The sequence below is a fragment of the Mustela lutreola genome, chromosome 16 (genome assembly GCF_030435805.1).
Source record: "Mustela lutreola isolate mMusLut2 chromosome 16, mMusLut2.pri, whole genome shotgun sequence".
Lineage (NCBI taxonomy): Eukaryota > Metazoa > Chordata > Mammalia > Carnivora > Mustelidae > Mustela > Mustela lutreola.
The window spans coordinates 26,227,636-26,245,425 of NC_081305.1; the positions used below are offsets into that span (position 1 = coordinate 26,227,636).

General features: G+C 53.9%; 1 protein-coding gene across 1 annotated transcript in view; it reads left to right on the plus strand.

Annotated features, from left to right (window-relative positions):
* Window positions 1-17,790, plus strand: part of CNGB1 (cyclic nucleotide gated channel subunit beta 1) — a 63,793-nt gene that overhangs the window by 21,932 nt on the left and 24,071 nt on the right. The window contains exons 15-24 of the mRNA XM_059153146.1: window positions 124-163; window positions 5,377-5,536; window positions 8,314-8,421; window positions 10,720-10,877; window positions 11,871-12,026; window positions 13,086-13,294; window positions 14,316-14,366; window positions 14,630-14,716; window positions 16,256-16,320; window positions 17,143-17,265. Of these exons, the coding sequence (XP_059009129.1) occupies window positions 124-163; window positions 5,377-5,536; window positions 8,314-8,421; window positions 10,720-10,877; window positions 11,871-12,026; window positions 13,086-13,294; window positions 14,316-14,366; window positions 14,630-14,716; window positions 16,256-16,320; window positions 17,143-17,265 (1,157 nt within the window). The remainder of the gene's footprint in view (window positions 1-123; window positions 164-5,376; window positions 5,537-8,313; window positions 8,422-10,719; window positions 10,878-11,870; window positions 12,027-13,085; window positions 13,295-14,315; window positions 14,367-14,629; window positions 14,717-16,255; window positions 16,321-17,142; window positions 17,266-17,790) is intronic.

Consider the following 17,790-nt stretch of genomic DNA (forward strand, 5'->3'; position numbering starts at 1 on the left):
CAAGGAATTGAATAGGGGCCCAGGTGACCTCTTGAAGACAGATCTCCCAACAGGATCCGGGCTGGCCTGGTGCGAGGAGGGGCCTTGATGGTCTAGCTTTTGTTTCCACTTTCCTGTCCGCAGGAGCTGCCCAAGGAAGAGGCCGTGACTGTCAGTCCAGAAGGTAGGGGTGTGCTGGGGGTGGGGGGCAGTGCACAGTGCTTTGATAGATGATACTTTCAGGCTGGGGGCAGCCTGGGGACAAGGGCACTCACCACCTCCATCTCTACTGTCCCTACACCCCTGCACCTGTCTCATCTCCAGGCAAAACCCATCCTCTGTGTCTTGGGGCCACATTATCAGAGCTTGGTGATGTATTTCAAAGGCCCCAGGGGAATTGCGGGAGGCTCTCGGGAAGCCAGCAGGCCCGTGGAAACCCCACTCCCAGCCAGCCCTTTCTGCCCCCCCCTGCACTCGCTGGGAACGCAGCTCTCTAGGCTACCATCTAGAGAGGGTTTGGATGAAACGGAGCATCTCTGAGTGAAAATTGGGACCCAAGCTTGCAAAGGGCCCGTCCTGGACCCCGTGTCTTGATGAGCTTTTCCTTCCTGGGCAGATCCCCAGGCTGAACCCAGCACATGCACTTTGCTCTTTTTTGCCACTCCCGCTCCTGAACCTGAGAATTCCAGTCTTGGTGTGGTAAAGTCTCGGGGAGCCACGCTGGGGAGCCCCAGGCAGACGGACATGGAGCCCTGGCCTTGTGAGACTCCATGCTTCTCAAGTCACCCTGGGAGGCAGACAGACCATTTCACAGATGAGAAAACTAAGGTTCTGAGTGGGCAGGAAGTGGCTGAGCACTCAAGGCCACAGACCTGCACTTCACTCTGGGTTCCTCCTTCCGCCTGCTGTGGGACCTGGAGCCAGGCTGTGTGACCTCTCTTAATTAGAGAAAGACAGGGCAATCGTAGTACCTGCCTCATAGGGCAGTTGGTCAGAGTGGCAGGGGGACAATGTGTCGAAGGTACCCAAAGCTGTGTGGCACCGAGGCAAGAGGCCATAATGGTGACCAGCCAGCCAGCAACAGACACAGGACTGACACAAGACACAGGTGTCCTGACCCCAGGTGTCCCAAGTTTGCTCCCCATCTGATCTTTTTTTTTTTTTTTTAAAGATTTTATTTATTTATTTATTTGACAGACAAAGATCACAAGTAGTCAGAGGAGGAAACAGGCTCCCTCCTGAGCAGAGAGTCTGATGTGGGGCTCGATCCCAGGACCCTGGAATCATGACCTGAGCTGAAGGCAGAGGCTTTAGCCCACTGAGCCACCCAGGTGCTCCCCAATCTGATCTTTGAAAAGCACCTTCTTCTTCTTCTTTTTTTTTTTTTTTAAGATTTTATTCTTTTATTTGTCTGAAGGAGAGAGTGCACAAGCAGGGGGAGAGGCAGGCAGAGGGAGACGCAGACTCCCCACTGAGCAGGGAGCCCCATGCTAGACTTGATCTCAGATCATGACCTGAGCCGAAGGCAGACGCTTAACGACTGAGCACCCAGGCATCCCTGATTCTAACTTTTTCTGTCTGAGGTGGGAAATGCTACATGTGGTTGGTTAACAGAGAAGCTCAACAAGGTGAGGGGGTCCGATGCTGTCCCTTGGAGCTGCCGAGTAGACCAGTCAGCGTGATTTGGCGACGCATTCAGTGTTCACTCCAGGGACACAAACAGTGTTCGGGCATTAGGGGCAGCTGCTGCAAGCACAGACGGGCACCGGGCGGGTCCATGTTGGTGCTGGTGGGGAGAAGGCCTCCCCACCTCCCCCAACCCTGTGTTCCTGGTTGCAGTCCCCAGGGTCCCACACCTGTCTGAGCCCCACTGGCCCCAGCACCATGACTCAGCCAGGCCAGGACGTGGAGCTGAGTCGCCTGGTACAGGACCAGCCGCCCGGCCAGATGGCCCCAGGGCTTGCTCCTCCAACCCTGGCAGAGCACCTCCCCAATGTGCCCAGCTACCGCCCCTCAATCACCCGCATCCCCGTCCTCATCTCCCGGAGGACGGCCTTGTCCAACTCCAACTTCGCCAAGGAGACCAGGAATTCCGTCCGTCGCCTAGGTAGTGTGATCTCGTGTACCCAGCATGCTTGCACGTGGGCTGTGGGCTCCTGCATGGCTTGGGCTGTTCCCTGCATGGGTGCCATGGTCCAGGGGTGGGATTAGCAGTTGAACTAGAAAACCACCCCCTCTTCCTCTGTTGATCAATGCCTTTATCTTGCTTCATGGTGACTTAAGGGGTATTAGTCCACTTATCTCTGTACCTAAAAGCCCATAATTAGCAGTTAATTTCTTTGGGTTAAACATTGCATTCTGCAGATCATCATTTTTTTATAGGTAGTCGATCACACCCTAGTTTAAATAAATTACTAAGATAGCTAGACTAGGAGATCTGGGTGGAGAAAGAGAATAAATTGAGGGCAATGAGGCAGAAGTGGAATGTGGGGACCCATTTCAGACAGAATCCTACCAATCCTGAGGATTTTCTGGGACTTGGACTTCCTGGGGATTGTCAATACCCTCCTCCCCCCCACCCCTGCCGCCAGCAAATCCCATTTTAGGAACAGAGAGGCCCCCAGGTGGCTGCAGGCCAACTAGGAGGGGAGGCATCTTCAGGGGCCAGTGAAGGAGGGTAAGTCTGGATCCTGGTAGCCCTTGGGCTCCACTGCTTGCTTTGGGATAACAAGAGGACTCAGGGACAGCAGGGTGCTTCTGGACTAACCCCTATCACTTTCTGCTTCAACTTAAGCCAGACCCACCCTCGTTCCCTTTTCATTTGTTTATTTTGGAGGGATAGTGTGCAAGGTTGCCTGTGAGGTCAGTAGACAGGCAGCATTGAACATTTCATGAGTAGAGATCCACTGCTGTCTTCTCTCCCTGGCTTGCAATAGGCACAGAATGAGGGCGATCAGCCCCACCACAAGGGTTGACACCCCCCAGGCTGGGTCTTCTGGGCAAGCCCTAGATCTACTCACTCCTGAGTGTCCCCTAATTTCCACCTCCCCCACAGATCCCTTCTGAATTTTTGCTATATTCTGTACCAATTCTACTTTGATTGGCTTGCCACTTTTCTTTCAGTGGAATCATTTTTTAAATTTAATTAAGTTTATTCAATCAGGAACCTTTACTATTCTATTCCAGTGGGCAACCAGCATTGCTTGCCATAAGTAGAGGGCATAAATAGAAATAACCGCAAATGAACTGAAAACCAAGTCATGCGGACAATTTCAGCAAAGGGCGATGGCCTGCGCAAGGCTCCCAGGGGAGACCTGCCCTCTTAGCCACAAAGGTGTTAAGGCTGAGGAACACGGGGCTGAGACTTTGTCTCTGTGCATTCAGGAGCTAGAGAGGACTGAAATGGGAGAAACGTTCTCATTCCACGTTTCCTTTGTCATGTCTGTGCCATCTGAAGTCACCATGTGTCCTCCCTGGTCCCTGGGAGCCTCCCCACTTGGGGAAACAGTCCCACTGCGGGGTTAGGACCATGGGCTGATGCAGCCATGGCGGTACGGCCCACGATGGTGTGAGATGCTGCGGGTACGGCATGGTAGCCCGTAGGAAGGGCGCTATCCTCGTGTCCAGGATGCTGCTTGGCCTGGAGCAAGCTTTTGTCCAAATGGAGACCTCTGCGCGAGCGGGTCACCAGCCTCAGGACAAAGGAAGAGGAAAAATTTTAGAGCCGGGCCGCCTGGGTCACAATCGTGGCTCCGCGGCCGGTTCCTTCACTGCTCTGTGCTTCAGTTTACCCACAAGATGGGGACGACAGTGACAGTGCTCTTCTAGAAGGGCCCGGAAAGGGGAAAGAATTAATCTGTATAAAGCACTAAGAGTTTAGTGAAACGGATGGCAAGCATGGAGGAAGGGCTTTACAGTAAATATGACTCTTCTCTCAACCAATTTAATCATGCCGTGTGATTCTATTTTTCATAATGTGATTTTTGTTCTAAAACATGAAACACCGGGCTTAGGGGTTTTCCTCCATTCCTGGGGGCGACAGAGGTTGCAGCGTCTTGCTCAGGGTGAGGCAGGGTGGGGGAGGACCTGCCCCCTCCCGGGCTCCCCAGGATGGCATTATGGAGGTTCTTGGGGCTCTGCTGGGGGCAGTGTGGGGGCGCTGAGCATTCTGGACAGCCCCCCAATCCCAGCCCGGTCCGGGAAGCTGGTTGAGGTCCCTCGTGCCTCACGCTCTCTCCTACTTTCCACAGCCTGGGGAAATCTCTTGTTAGTCTGGCAACACCTCTTCCTTAAACGTTTAGAAACGTCTCTATTTCTGCTCGTCCTCTTCCTCTGAGGGCTTAAGGCTTAGTAGAGCAAATGCCAAAAGGTCTTGCTCAGCTTCCCTCCTAAGCCACGTTCCACAAAGTGCTGGCTTTTCCCCATGGTGGCCGTTTAAAAAGAAAGTCGAGTCTCCAAGGGCTTCAGAATGCTCCCTCTCCTCGTTCTGGGTACAATGGCCTGGCTCTCAGCGAGTCGTCCCCCCCAGGTAAGGCCGAGAGAGGGGGGGGCCCCATCTCGGCCCCTCAGCGTCCTCTGAGCTTTGCCTCGGGCAGGCCTGTCCCCACAGTCCCTGGGGTGGGTGATAAAGACTGAGGCAGGGCCACCCCCAGACTTGCAAGGGAGGACCCTGTCCTGGGACACGGGACCCAACACACGGGACCCAGTACCAGGCCTCTCAGAGGTCAGGAGAGGAGTTGGGCTGATGGATTTCAGGGGGTCCTGGCAAGTCCAGAAACAAGGAGGTACCAAAACACATTCCCAAACAAGGGTGCCGGCTACATACTTCAAGGGTAGGCTGTTATCCTTGATTGCGAGGAACTGCCCAATGTCTCCATTCAAGGCCCTTCAAGAATGTGATGCCGTGTGCCTTTGTGACCCCCACTTTGGGATGGGGAAACTGAGGCCCAGAGAGGGGAAGCACTGAGACTGTGCCAGGCCAGGCCCTCAGACTTGGACTCTCTCAGCCTCGCCCTGCCCTCTCTGGGTGCTGCTCCTCCCACCCCACCCCACCCCCGCCACTCCTGCTAAACCCCAGGTCCTTGAGCCTTCCCTAGGCCCTGGGAAACCAGAGCTTGGGAGACCTGGACTCCAGACGGCGCTCCAGAGCTTCTGTGGCCTCAAAGGTGTCATGGCTTCGTTTGCAGCTCTTGGGCTGGTGTCTGGGGTGGCCAAGGGCCTCGGAGGCCCCCGGGATCTGCATTCTTGCACCCCTGCATGGAGCTCTCCGGTGGGCCCCACTGGGAGGGGAGGCTTTTGGTGGTCCATCCAAACATGCTTTCTGTGGCTTTATTCAGAGCAAAGCCCTTGGGACCTGGCTTCTCTCTCTCTGACTGTCCTCTCCTCCCTCTCTCCAAGTGCCGGCTACAAAGGAGCTCCCGGAAGTGCAGGTGGAAGATGCGGACGCGGCCCACCATCCCCTCATCGTGGAGAACCCACCCACACCCGAGCTGCCACCACCCTCTCCTGCCAAATCCGACACCCTCGCGGTCCCAGGATCTGCCGCAGGGTCCGAAAGGTCAGCTTTTATGCTTCTCTTGGGCTTCTCACAGCACCGTGCCCTCTGTCCATTTGGCAGAAGGAGAGACTGAGGCCAGAGTGGGGAAAGCCAGAGTGACCTGGCCCAAGGTCACTCAGTGAGTTGGTGTCAGAACTGGGATTATGGCCCCATTTCCTGGTGGGTCAGAACTGGACTATGGCCCCTAAACCTTGGTTTAGGACTCTATAAAGAGTTCTCCAAGGAAGTCCTGTCCCAAGTACTGTCAGCTGTAAGATAGAAGGTGGGTAACAAATGTGATAAGGCTTATTTCCACCCCCTTGTTTTACTTTAAAATAAGGGAATGCAGATACCAAAAAAACACTAGAAAAATAAGCATCCCTTGTCCCACTACACTACCTTGTCTATGGGGCTCATGGTTTTGTGTGGTTTTCACTGGAGGGGTGGCTTGGATCACATTTCATTAGAGACCACATCTGACCTTCCTCCAGCTCCGTGTGTCAGAATGAACTTCACAAATCCCTTCTTGTTGGACACCGTCCATAGTGGAGCTCTGGACATCTTTTGCACTTCTTTCTGTCCTTGGGCTCCTTTCTCAAAAGTGGGAATCTTGGTCAAGGTTGTGCACATTTTTATGCTTCTTGATAGAAATTTGTTGCACGATTGGAGTTGGTTTTGAACAGCCTGAGCCAGGAAACAGAGAGTTCTTGTATACAGCTGTAGGCAAACTGTGAAGTGTAGTTCAATGCTTTGTGAATGACTGCATTTAAGCTGCAGGAGAGCTGCCAGTGCTTCTCCTGTGGTGGTTGCACTGGGAGATAGTTCCTTTTTCTTGATTCATCATTGCTCTCGTCCATGGGTCCTTGAGGACTCTCTCAGCCAAAGTAAAAAGCCTGCTGTAACAGAGATAGCTAGATGTAGCCAACTGAGGGCTCTCTGATTTTAATGTGAAGAAAAAGTAACAATCTCATCTAGCCTTGGAACACAACTCACTGTCCCATTAATTCTTTTGTTTCATTCATTGAACTATGCAGAACACAGCAGAAACAAACAAACAAACAAACAAACAAAAAGAGCTAATATTGTTACAGACATCTGGCCTACCTCTCTCTGTTTTCTTTTTATAGGCTAGGTTGGGGGTGGAAATCTGGGCACAGAGAGGGGAGTAGGCTCCTTTGGGGATAGAATCTAAGCCCTCTGCCTTAGGGCTGTTTATGGGATGGGCCTATGAGCCTTCTCTTGTTCTTATTATTCACTCATTCACTCATTCATTCATTCATAAACATTTATTGAACTTCTTTATGTGTCAGACTCTCTCTGGGTGCTGGGGGATGCATCACGGAGAAGCCTGACAGGGGCCTACTGTCCCAGAGCTGATGTTCTAGTGGGACTGAGATAGACAATGAACAGAATTAAATAAACAGACAAGACTGTCCTAGAGAGCTCTAAGTTGAACCTGGCTTTGAGAAATCAGGGGAACCTCTACCTGAGTCTTTGCCTGAGCTTGACCCTGAGAGGGGAGAATTCTGATACCTGACTTGGGAAGCCTATGGGACTGCCTATGGTCAGGGGTGGAATGAGCATTGTGGGCAACTGATAGGCACCAAAAAGCCATGGAAATCACAGACCCTGATGGAGGGGCACATGGGCTGGGCCCTGCCTTGTAGCTTAAAGCCTTGGTTTGAGGTGACTCCCATCTTACCACTTACTGATGTGAGGCTTGAGGCAAGCCAGTGAACACTCCTAGTCCTCTGTGTTCCTACTGTAAGCTGGAGATAGACACACCACCTGTTATAAGATTGCTGGAAGAATCCAACAAGCTAACTCGTGCAAGGTGCTCTGCGCAGGGCTGCACGCGAAGCAGGGCTGTGGAAGCCTGGCTGCTGGCGGAGTTCCACACTCTGCTATCTCGGGCAGCATGTGCCCTCCTGGCTCAGGAGAAGGCACCAGGCCGGGCGCAAGAGGACTGAGTTTGGGTCTCATCTGTGCAGATTCTGGCCTTGGTGTTCATGGGTGGGGATTTTAACTAGAGGGTGAAGGAGGTGAATCCGTGAGTGTTGCCATTTTTGGTGAGCTGGCAGAAGGCCATAGGATAGTTTCAGAGCCTCCTGGAATAAAGGCAAGGCAAGGCTGCACATCCCTCCATCTGTTCCCTCTAGAAGCCTCTGAGATCCTGAGTTGAGATGGTTGAGGATGGGCACAGTGACAGGTAAATTCACACCCAGACACCGTCAGCTGGGACTCCGATGGCTCCAGATGCAGAGTCCTGTGGAAGACATGGACTAAATGACAGGGGACCCCGGGGATGATTTGCTCTTCCTTTCTCAGACAGGGAGCCTGGAAGGGGTGTGCTAGGAGGGGAAAGCAGAACATTTTAGCTGAGGCCCCACTGAGTCCTGAGTATCTCACTGAGTTGAGTAGATCCAGTCCCATTTTACAGATGGGGAAACTGAGATGGTTCAGAGAGTTTAAGTCACTTGCCAAGGTCACACACTAGTGGGAAGCAGGACTGGGATGCAAAATCCAGTTTGCCTGATACCAGGTCAATGTTGTTACTTTTACACTAGGACATTGAACAGATGTGGAGACTGAGGTCCAGAGGGCGACTGTGTCCCTTCCCTCTCTCTCTTTTTCTCCATGAAGGCAAGTGAGGACCCTTTGATGGCACCAACACCCCCGGCCCCATTCCCCCCTGCCCAGGGTTCAGCCCTGGGTGATCTGCAGCGGTCAGGATTGGCTCCCTTTTCCCTGTGGCTCCTGCCCTTGCTGAAGGCCCCTCCATGACTGTGTCCTTGCAGGAAGAGGCTGCCCTCCCAAGATGATGACGTTGAAGAGCTCAAGGCACTGGCACCAGCTGAATCACCCATGGTCGCCTGGTTGGACCCGTCCAGCCCACAGGGCACTGAGTGAGTGGGGCCCACCCGCAGGGTTTCAGAGGGTGGTTGGAAGTCTGGGTGGGGATGAGCAGACAAGGAAAGAGGGTTGGGTTGGTGGGGGAGAGTATGGATGTTTCTAGAACCTTCCACCATTTGCCAACAGCTTCTGAGCAGTAAGACAGAGCTGGGTCTCCTGTCCAGGCTGCTTGTGACTGGCCTAGCGGTTCTGTACAGTCTGTAAAATGCACAGAGGCTTTGTTGTAAAGGAGAGAGAGGCTCCTGGCCCCTCAGCCAAGGTTGGGTCCTGGCTCTAAACCCCTGAGAAGGTCAGCAGGGAGAGTGAGGACCACAAGGATCTCCAGGGGTCTGAACCCAGGGAGCTTGTTAAAAATACAGATTCCCGGGGCACCTGGGTGGCTCAGTGGGTTAAAGCCTCTGCCTTCGGCTCAGGTCATGATCTCAGGGTCCTGGGAGCAGGCCCCGCATTGGGATCTTTGCTCGGCAGGGAGCCTACTTCACCCCCACTTCTCTCTGCAGGCGCTTCTCTGCCTACTTGTGGTCTCTGTCTGTCAAGTAAATAATAAAATAAAATCGTTAAAAAAAAAATACAGATTCCCAGCTCCCAGCCCAGACCCACTGGGTCAGAAGCTCAGACAGTGGGCCCTGGGGGACTGACATCTTTATAAGCCTTCAGCTGATTCTGATTATAAACCGGTCTGTGGGACAGTGTTTAGGGGCCACAGTGACAGCACTGGGACCTGGGGTCTGTGACATCTAACTACTCCAAGGGCTGGGCCAACAGAAGATGTTTTCTGGAAGAGTCTGGGATGCCTGACTGATGGTGAATCCCCCGGCCCCAGGCTCTGGCCTGGGACCCCCATCCTATTCCCAGCCTCAGCTCCTAGAGGGGCCACAGGAGGCACTGGGCTTTCCTGCCAGCCTTCCCCCCGCCGCCCATAATTTTACGGAGTATGTTTTAGAGAGCTGTGGGAAGTTCAGAAAAGTTAAAAGACAAAGAAAAAAAATCCAAACCTCACCCATAGTTCACTGGTCCATGTGAGTATACAGTGCAATTCCATCTTATGCAGTAGGGTAAGGACAGGGTCAGAGTTTAGTACCAGAAAACAGGGAAGGAATCAGTTATAGTAATAAAAATTACCCTTGAAGCCTCTTAAGGAGTTCAGCGTGGGGACCCATACATTAGCGAGGTAGGTTCAGCTGCTATAACAATTAGACCCCACAGATGCAGTGGCTTAAGCAACACAATGTCTCATTTATCATAATCATGTCACCAGACACCTGTTTCAGGTCAGTGGTGGGTTTTCCTCCAGGCAGTCATTTAGGGACCCTGTTGGCTGCAGCTGTGCCACCTGTGTGTAGCTTCGGATCAGCCCTAGACGGAGAGAATGCCAGACAGGGGGCCCAGAGATGCACACAGCAAGTCCCTCACGTTCTTCTTGGGGGAGCCCGCCCGGCCACCCTCACGGGGAGTCCGCGTCCCAGCGACCACTCCTCACGGGCGGGAGCGGATGTGGGCAAGCAGTTTGCGTCTCTGCATACCCGTGTGCCCTTTTTTTTGGGGTCCCCATGCTGCTGGTCCCCAGCTGCCTTGTCAGGTGAGCACCTGGGGACTAGAGGGCTTGATTGCCGGTGCCCCCATGTCAGAAAACAGATCGATGTGGAAACACTAGGATTGCACTCAGCTCAGCATGATGGTCAGAAGGACGCCACTCAGAGGACAGCTGATTTGCGGCCTGTCTCAGCCCACCCAGAGTGCTTGCCCCAGGCTGACCGGCGCCTGGGGCAGACTCACATTCATTCTCTCTGTGTCCATCTCTCTGTCCATCTGTCTCTCTTGCTGTGAGTACAGACAGTTTAAATTCCTAGAAGTTAAAAGGGTATGGAATGGATCTGCACTGTTTTTTTCCATCAACTATTTCCTGAGCCCAAAGCATAGCCCTGGCCCCTCTTTGATCTGTCCCAGACGCCAATCTCCTGGGAACCCCAAACTGGGGCTGACCGTCCTGACCCGAGTTCCAAGAGTTTCCCCCTAAATCACAAGTGGGATCAAAGTTTTCTCAGAACCGCCCATCGGAATCAGATCCTGTGTGGTACATTCTCTAAAAGCTGGGCACCCAGGTGCGAGCCTCAGACTGAATTTCCTCCTAGGAGCTATTAAAGTGGGTTTGATGTTTCTGGTGTCAGAAGGAAACTGGGGCAGCCTTTGCCTCCTTTGGGCTGGATGGCATACAAAGGCTGCTCGGCTGTTGCCCAGGGGCATGGGGGTCCCTTTCCATCCAGCCCGCTCAGCATCAGGTGTGTCCACAGTGGCCAGGATCGTGCAGCCTCGGCGGCCAGCCAGAACAGCGCCATCATCAACGACCGGCTCCAGGAGCTGGTGAAGCTTTTCAAGGAGAGGACAGAGAAGGTGAAGGAGAAGCTCATCGACCCTGACGTCACCTCCGATGAGGAGAGCCCGAAGCCCTGTAAGCCCAGAGCTGGGATGGTTCAACCTGCCATAAATGGGTCCCCTAGAGCCCCTTGTAAGCTCATGGTGAGGGTACCCCCAAGGAAATGGTCGGGGTGCTCCACACTGTCTGGATTTTTGGGTCCTGTATGTACAGCTTTAGCTATGGAACCAGGGGAGTGAATAAGGTCAAAGTTGTGACTGATGATCCAATCGGATTTGGCTGCCCACCCCCCCCCCCCAGGGCAAGTACTTCCTCCTCGACCCTTCTGGCCCTTTCCCACTGGCAGGCAGGTGGTCCAGCCTGGGTGGGATCTCATGGCCTTATACACAGATGGTGTCCCCCCCCCCCTCACTTTTCTTTTCAGGCTTAGTTTTTGGAGGCCTCATTTGCAATAGTCTCATGGAGCTTCCTGAAAGTTTCATGCTTTCCAGATTCCAGGAGGAAATGAGAGAAGTGCTCTCTTGTCAGGGAGGTTTTCCAGGTCTTTCCAAAGGAGGACTGTACCTTCGAGCTCAGGGCACTAACAACTGATCTAGCAGGGCTTGGATCCACAGTTCTAAAGCTAGAAACAACAGTCATACTGAACCTACAGAAGTCAATGCCTAGGTCACCAACGCCATCACCTTTCTGCTCTGAAAAACCCAGGCAAGGTTTCCCTGGTTTCTGGCTCTTGGGGGCAGTGTTCTGGGGTACGAAACGCCCCTAGCCCTCCATAGAGAACCAAGGGGGTCCAAACACAGATGCACAAACAGACTTCTGAAAGCGCCTAACTTGCCCAGAAACACTTCATTCTGGGCCATCCCTGAGAATCAGCTTCAGCCTGGCAGCTGGTAAGAGTATCTGGCCAGGTGCCGTGGACTTTGTTGTGGACAGCACCTGGGCTTCCGCACACAGAGCTGACAGCAGGGGATGGGGGGCCGCCAGGGTCTCTGTGGCTCCAGGTCCAGAGTCTGTGGTGGTTGCCCTCTTTCTGGAGCCTCTCAGATGGTCCCCCATGTCCTCCTGCAGCCCCAGCCAAGAAAGCCCCAGAGCCAGCCCCGGAAGAGAAGGCGGCTGAGGCCGGGCAGACTGAGGAGGAGCACTATTGCGACATGCTCTGCTGCAAGTTCAAGCGCCGCCCCTGGAAGTCCTACCGGTTTCCGCAGAGCATCGACCCGCTGACCAGTGAGTCTGGGTGGGACCGGACCAGCCGCTGCTGCCACTGCGTGCTGTGTGAGGGCAGGGGACCCAGTGAGAGGAGCCAGGGGTGGGTGGGGTGGGGAGAGCGAGGGAGCTCTCTGAATAAGAACCTGAATAGGAACCTACTATCCCTGAATGGGAACCTACCATCACCCTCACCTGACAGAGAAGGAAACCGAGGCACGACTGGTTGGTGGCAGACTAGGAGCCCTACCCTAACTCTTGCCCTAGTCTGCCTTCTACTCTACTCTCGAGGGTCCCTTCCTGGAGCTGCTGCTCTGAGCAGAGAAGGGCAGAGATTCTTCTGACATCTAAAGTGAATTCCCCTCACTTCGCTTTTATGTAGCCCATGTTCTCTTCCTCGGCAATGACAGCCCTTTCTATGGGCACAGCACTTTACAGTTTATGAAGCTCCCAGCCTTTCTTAGCTGACCTCTCCTTGTGCCTTCCCTGGGGAGCAGGGCAGGTGCCAGAGAGAGACATTCCTGTGGTCACACAAGAAGTCCTGGGGGGACAGGACGCCAATCCTGGTGTCCACTGGGTTTCTAAAATGACCACATGACCCATGACTTCCATCCATGCACCCACCCACCTGTCTGTGCCCATCTTCCAGGCATTAGTGTTGTGTATTTATTAAAGCGGGAAATACAATTTTGGAAATATTTCAATGAGAATGAGAGCGAACGTGTTTTCTAGTTAGCTGCCTATTATCTAATACACCCCATCCCCCCCGCTGAGTACTCTGGCTTATTAGGCCTGGCAGTGATTTATTTTTAAATCAGAGATAGTTTTACATACACACACAGGCACACAGGCACAGGCACATGCACACACACAGGCACACAGGCACAGGCACAAGCACACACACAGGCACACGCACACACACAGGCACACAGGCTCACGCACACACGTGCCTACCCCACTTACAGAAGTACCACATCTAGGAATAGATTCGTGGAAAGGATGCCCTCCCCTGATGCTCCTGCGAGGAGCCGTCCTCCGTCCGATGTTCTAGAACAGTCCCTCCCCCTGGCTCCCCCACAGACCTGATGTACATCCTGTGGCTGTTCTTCGTGGTGCTGGCCTGGAACTGGAACTGCTGGCTGATTCCCGTGCGCTGGGCCTTCCCCTACCAGACGCCGGACAATGTCCACCTGTGGTTGCTGATGGACTATGTGTGCGACCTCATCTACCTCCTGGACATCACTGTGTTCCAGATACGCCTGCAGTTTGTCAGAGGGGGAGACATCATTGTGAGGCCCGGGCAGGGGGAGGGGGCAGTGTGGCCAGCAGGGACGGGGGTGGGGTGGGGGGGGCGCAGCAGGGCCTTCAGGAGCCCGACCCGGGCTGCTGCTGTGATAGACGGGATGAAAGAACAAATCTCGGGGATGTGCACCCATGCTTGTTCAAATTACACACCCCAAACCCTGCTCATGGGTGAAGGGGCTCCTGGACCACCAGGTGGATCTAAAGATGGAAAGCGGGCCAGGGAACAACCTTCAGACCAACCTGGTTCAAATCCCAGCTCTACCACTGATAGCTCTACAGGCCCCCTCTAAGCCTCTGTTTTGTCATCCTAAAATGGGAGGACTCATTGTTCCCACCTTGTAGCGTTGCGGGGAGGGGGAATTGAGATGATGTCCACAGAGCTCTTCAGCATGGCGAGCAACATTTCCTGGGGGTCCTGCAAAGAACACACTGCCTGGATCAGTGTAAAACCATGTGCCCTGGTCAGGCCCCACTCCCTGGGGAGGAAACTGAGTCCTCATTTTGACTTGGCGAAGGCAGAGGGCCCAGTCCCTGTATCTCTGTGCAGGTCACTTCCCCAAATGTCACCCTGGCGGGGGACTGCTCCTCTGTGTGCAGGCGGGCACTTGTTGTGTCTCTAGAACAATTTAGAGGAAACAGAATTCCCTGGGCAGCCTCTTCCCCCGGCCTGATGAGAGCAGCAGCCGTTTCCTCGGAAAACCAGGTTACAAAGTGTCCAGTTAAGACCCATGTGCTAGGAGAACGACCCTAATATTGACTCCCCAGCTAGGAAGTTGGAATCTAGCTGGGTGACCTTGGACCAGTTTCTGCTCTCCGGGAGGTCTGCCCTCCCCCCTTGCAGACCTGTGGACCCTAAGGCTTTCTCTCCCCAAAGCTCAGCTGCCCCCCTGAGGCTATTCCTCTGATAAGAAGGTGGAAACTCTGCAGGGATGTCCAGGAGGCTCCCCTGGGGTCAGGAATGAAGCTCCGCGGGCCATTTCACAGTCAGCATTCCATTTCTTTCAGACCGACAAGAAGGAGATGCGCAATAACTACCTGAAATCTCGTCGCTTTAAGGTGTGTGCCAAGGGTACAAGCTTCCGTGCACCTTGAAGGGAGGTGTGGCTGGAGACTCTGGGTGCTTTGGGGCCAATGTGATGTGAATCCCACCAGAATCCCACTCCTAGGCACAGGGAGGTTTGTGGGTACAAGGCTCTCTGCCCCCTGGGTGCATTCCGACCTCACCCTTCCGCCCAAGGTAGAGACCCTATCATTCCCCCACCCCCCACCCCCCTGGGGCTGCCTGTTTTATACTCTGTGGTGTCCCACGGGGATTTCAGATGGACCTTCTCTGCCTCCTGCCCTTGGACTTGCTCTACCTGAAGTTTGGTGTGAATCCCCTCCTGCGCTTGCCCCGCTGTTTGAAGGTAGGCTTCCCGTCCAGGGCCTTCAGCTCTCCTGTACTCTGCACTAGCATCATGATGTCCCGCCTGAGCAGCACTGGGGAGCGGGGCCGGGAGGGGTGTCAGGGCGGCCCCAGAGGGGATGGGAAATTCCCTGAAAGTATTAGAGCTTCTTTACTGTGCTGTGTGTTAGGGACTTGTTCCAGAAGCTTAAGTACATAGTCTTCAACCCTACGAGTGTTGTTAGTATCAGCATTTTACCAGAGAGGTTAAATAACTTGCCCTAGGTCACACAGGTCAGAAGGAATAGAGTCGGATTGGAACCTAGGCAGTATGCCTCCACTGTGTGTGCCTTCAGTCATTACAGAAACACAAGAGAGGGACTTCTGCTTTATGATGGTCTGCATCTCAAAGATGGGGACACCAAGGCTTGAAAACCTTGGGTGACTTGCCCAAGGTCACAGGAGCCAGGAAGTACCCAGGATAGATTTGGATGTGCAGCCTATACCTGTCTCATTGTTCGTTGTTGCTCGGCATCATGACAGTCGTCCCTCCTGCCACTGGGGCAGAGCCAGTGTCCCAGTGAAGGTGACACAGTGTAAAGGAGAGACCAGGCAGTGGTCCGTGTAGTGTGACCAGGTTGACAGCCAGGTGGAGCTCTTGGAATCCCCCAAGTGGGATTTCCTGGCAGACCAACTGTGGATCCATAAGCCGAGTTTTATACCCCCCGCCCCGCCCATAGTGATGGGATTCGTATCTGGTGTTTAGCATGACTCAGGACAAAACTTGGAGCCTCAGGGGAGAGAGAGCCAAGCCCACAGCCGCCTGCATCCCATGTAAACTCTGGAGGGACTTCAGGAGGACCCCTTGGAGGATGACCAGCTCATGGCTGGGGGAATTTCCCCCACGGTCATTCTCCAATGTCCACAACACGTGTGCCGTGTGGCCACTTTGAGTATGTTCTGGGATCGAATCCTGCCTCTGCCACTTAGCAGCTGTGTGCTTTGGGCAGCTGCCTCAATGTCACGAAGTGCCCGTGTCCTCTCTGTAAAGGGAGACTGGTACCACATACCTCACGTGTAAATTAGCAAGAAAGTCATGAATAGAAAGTGCGGCCGTCAAAGGTGCTCAGTAAAGAAGAGAAGCTACTATCACGCTTTTATTATAAAAACAAGCCTTTGAAGAATCTAAGTAAGCGGTGGTAGGGATGCTGTTTCTTTATCAAATGGTTTCCTTCATAAGCAAATGTTGCAAACAGGGTTCTTAACCTGAGAAGCGTCACCCCTGAAAATGTCATGATAGGCTTCGGGAGGTTTCTGGGAGCCCCCCACACATATGCAAACTGTGAGAACAGGACTAGGCATAGTTTCTAGGGGAAGACAGGTCACGGTTTCCCACGGATTGATAAAGGGAGTTTCTGGCCCCCACCCCTCAGAGGGCTCCAGACCTCTGATGTTGGACGCTCACTGTCCAGCCTCCTCTGGGGGGCGCTGCGGACCAGGGGAGGCTAACACCGCACGCCATGGGTGGTGGGCCGTCCTGATGCTTTTCTCTTCCTCCCAGTACATGGCCTTCTTCGAGTTTAACAGCCGCCTGGAAGCCATCCTCAGCAAAGCCTATGTTTACAGGTGAGACACGCGTGCACACACACGTGCACGTGAGCACACACACAACACGGGCTGTTTGTGGTAACAACAGAACTAGGCATTCTCTACTCATATTTCTTCCCCTTTTAAGCTCCTCTGGCCCCATGGGCCCCAGTGCTACCGGAAGCCAGGCCTCTTCCTGGCCCTTCTCTGAAGGGATGTTTGTTTTTCTAGAGAGCCAGGAATGTCCCATTTCCCCCAATTGTAAGGAGGGCACACAGAAGTTCGTGTGCATGGCTCACCTCTATTTCCATGGAGCCAGGCATCATTTTGATCTCAGCTCAGGGAACTGGGCCCCTCAATCCTGCTCGATCACAGTGGGTGTAATTGTAAGGACAGTGGGCCCTCTCTCAGTGCTGGAGAGTGGGGCACAAGCCCAGCTGGGCCACGGGCAGGGGCAGAGCTTCTCCACGTCGCTCACGACGTGGTCCTTCTCTGCACATGTCTGTCCCTTCCCGCCCCCTCCAAGGCTATAGCTCCTGCTGTCCTTCACACCCCCAGAACACCCAGACTCTGGCCTTGACAACTTGCCATTCACATGCCACCATCCCTAGCTGGCAAAGTCTCCAGCAAGCATGTGGTTGGCGCAGTCCATCCAGCCGAATGTCCGTCTGGCCAGGTATCTGCCAGGTGTCCATCCTGCCAGGCAGTGGGGCCGGACCATGACATTCCATCAGGGGCATGACCTAGGCATGTGTCGGGCGTGGGTAAAGGTGGGTTTGTTCCCTGCAGTCCCTACCCTTGGGGCGAGAGACCATGGCCACCTGCTCCGCCACTGTGTTCATGCGTGTCCTTCCTCTGCAGGGTGATCAGGACCACGGCTTACCTGCTCTATAGCCTACACGTGAACTCTTGTCTGTATTACTGGGCATCAGCCTATCAGGGCATCGGCTCCACTCACTGGGTTTACGATGGCGTGGGAAACGGGTGAGCCACAGTCTTCTTCCTGGGGCTATAATTCACTGAGGGTCCTGGAAAGAGGTCCCATTGCTGCCCTGTTGCTGAGGCTGTCGTAGTCCCAAGGAGCCACTGACATGAGGAAGTTTGAGGACCACATCTCTGTGTCCTCCCTGAGCTAACATTTCCTGAGCACCAGCCATGTGCCAGGCAGTGGGGGGCACAAACAGGAATAAGACTTGCTAGAAAGGCCCTTACAGCCTCCTGAAGCCTAGGAGAGTTGGCAAATTTGCCTCCCACGTGCATCTACTCCTTTATCCCATGGACAAGGCCAAGTGGGAAGGAGGCCAGAGCAGACCTCTCAACATAGCTCCCCAGGCATCGCTAGCCATGCGGGAGCTGGCAGACAAGGCGAACCCTACTTGCCAGTCCAGAGAGCTGCTGCACGTGTGGGACATGCTCATGTAGTGACGATGACAATGGTACTACTACAATCACAGCAGCAAGCACTTAGAGCAGAGAATGCTTATTCTGCACCAGCCCTGCTTTAAGTAC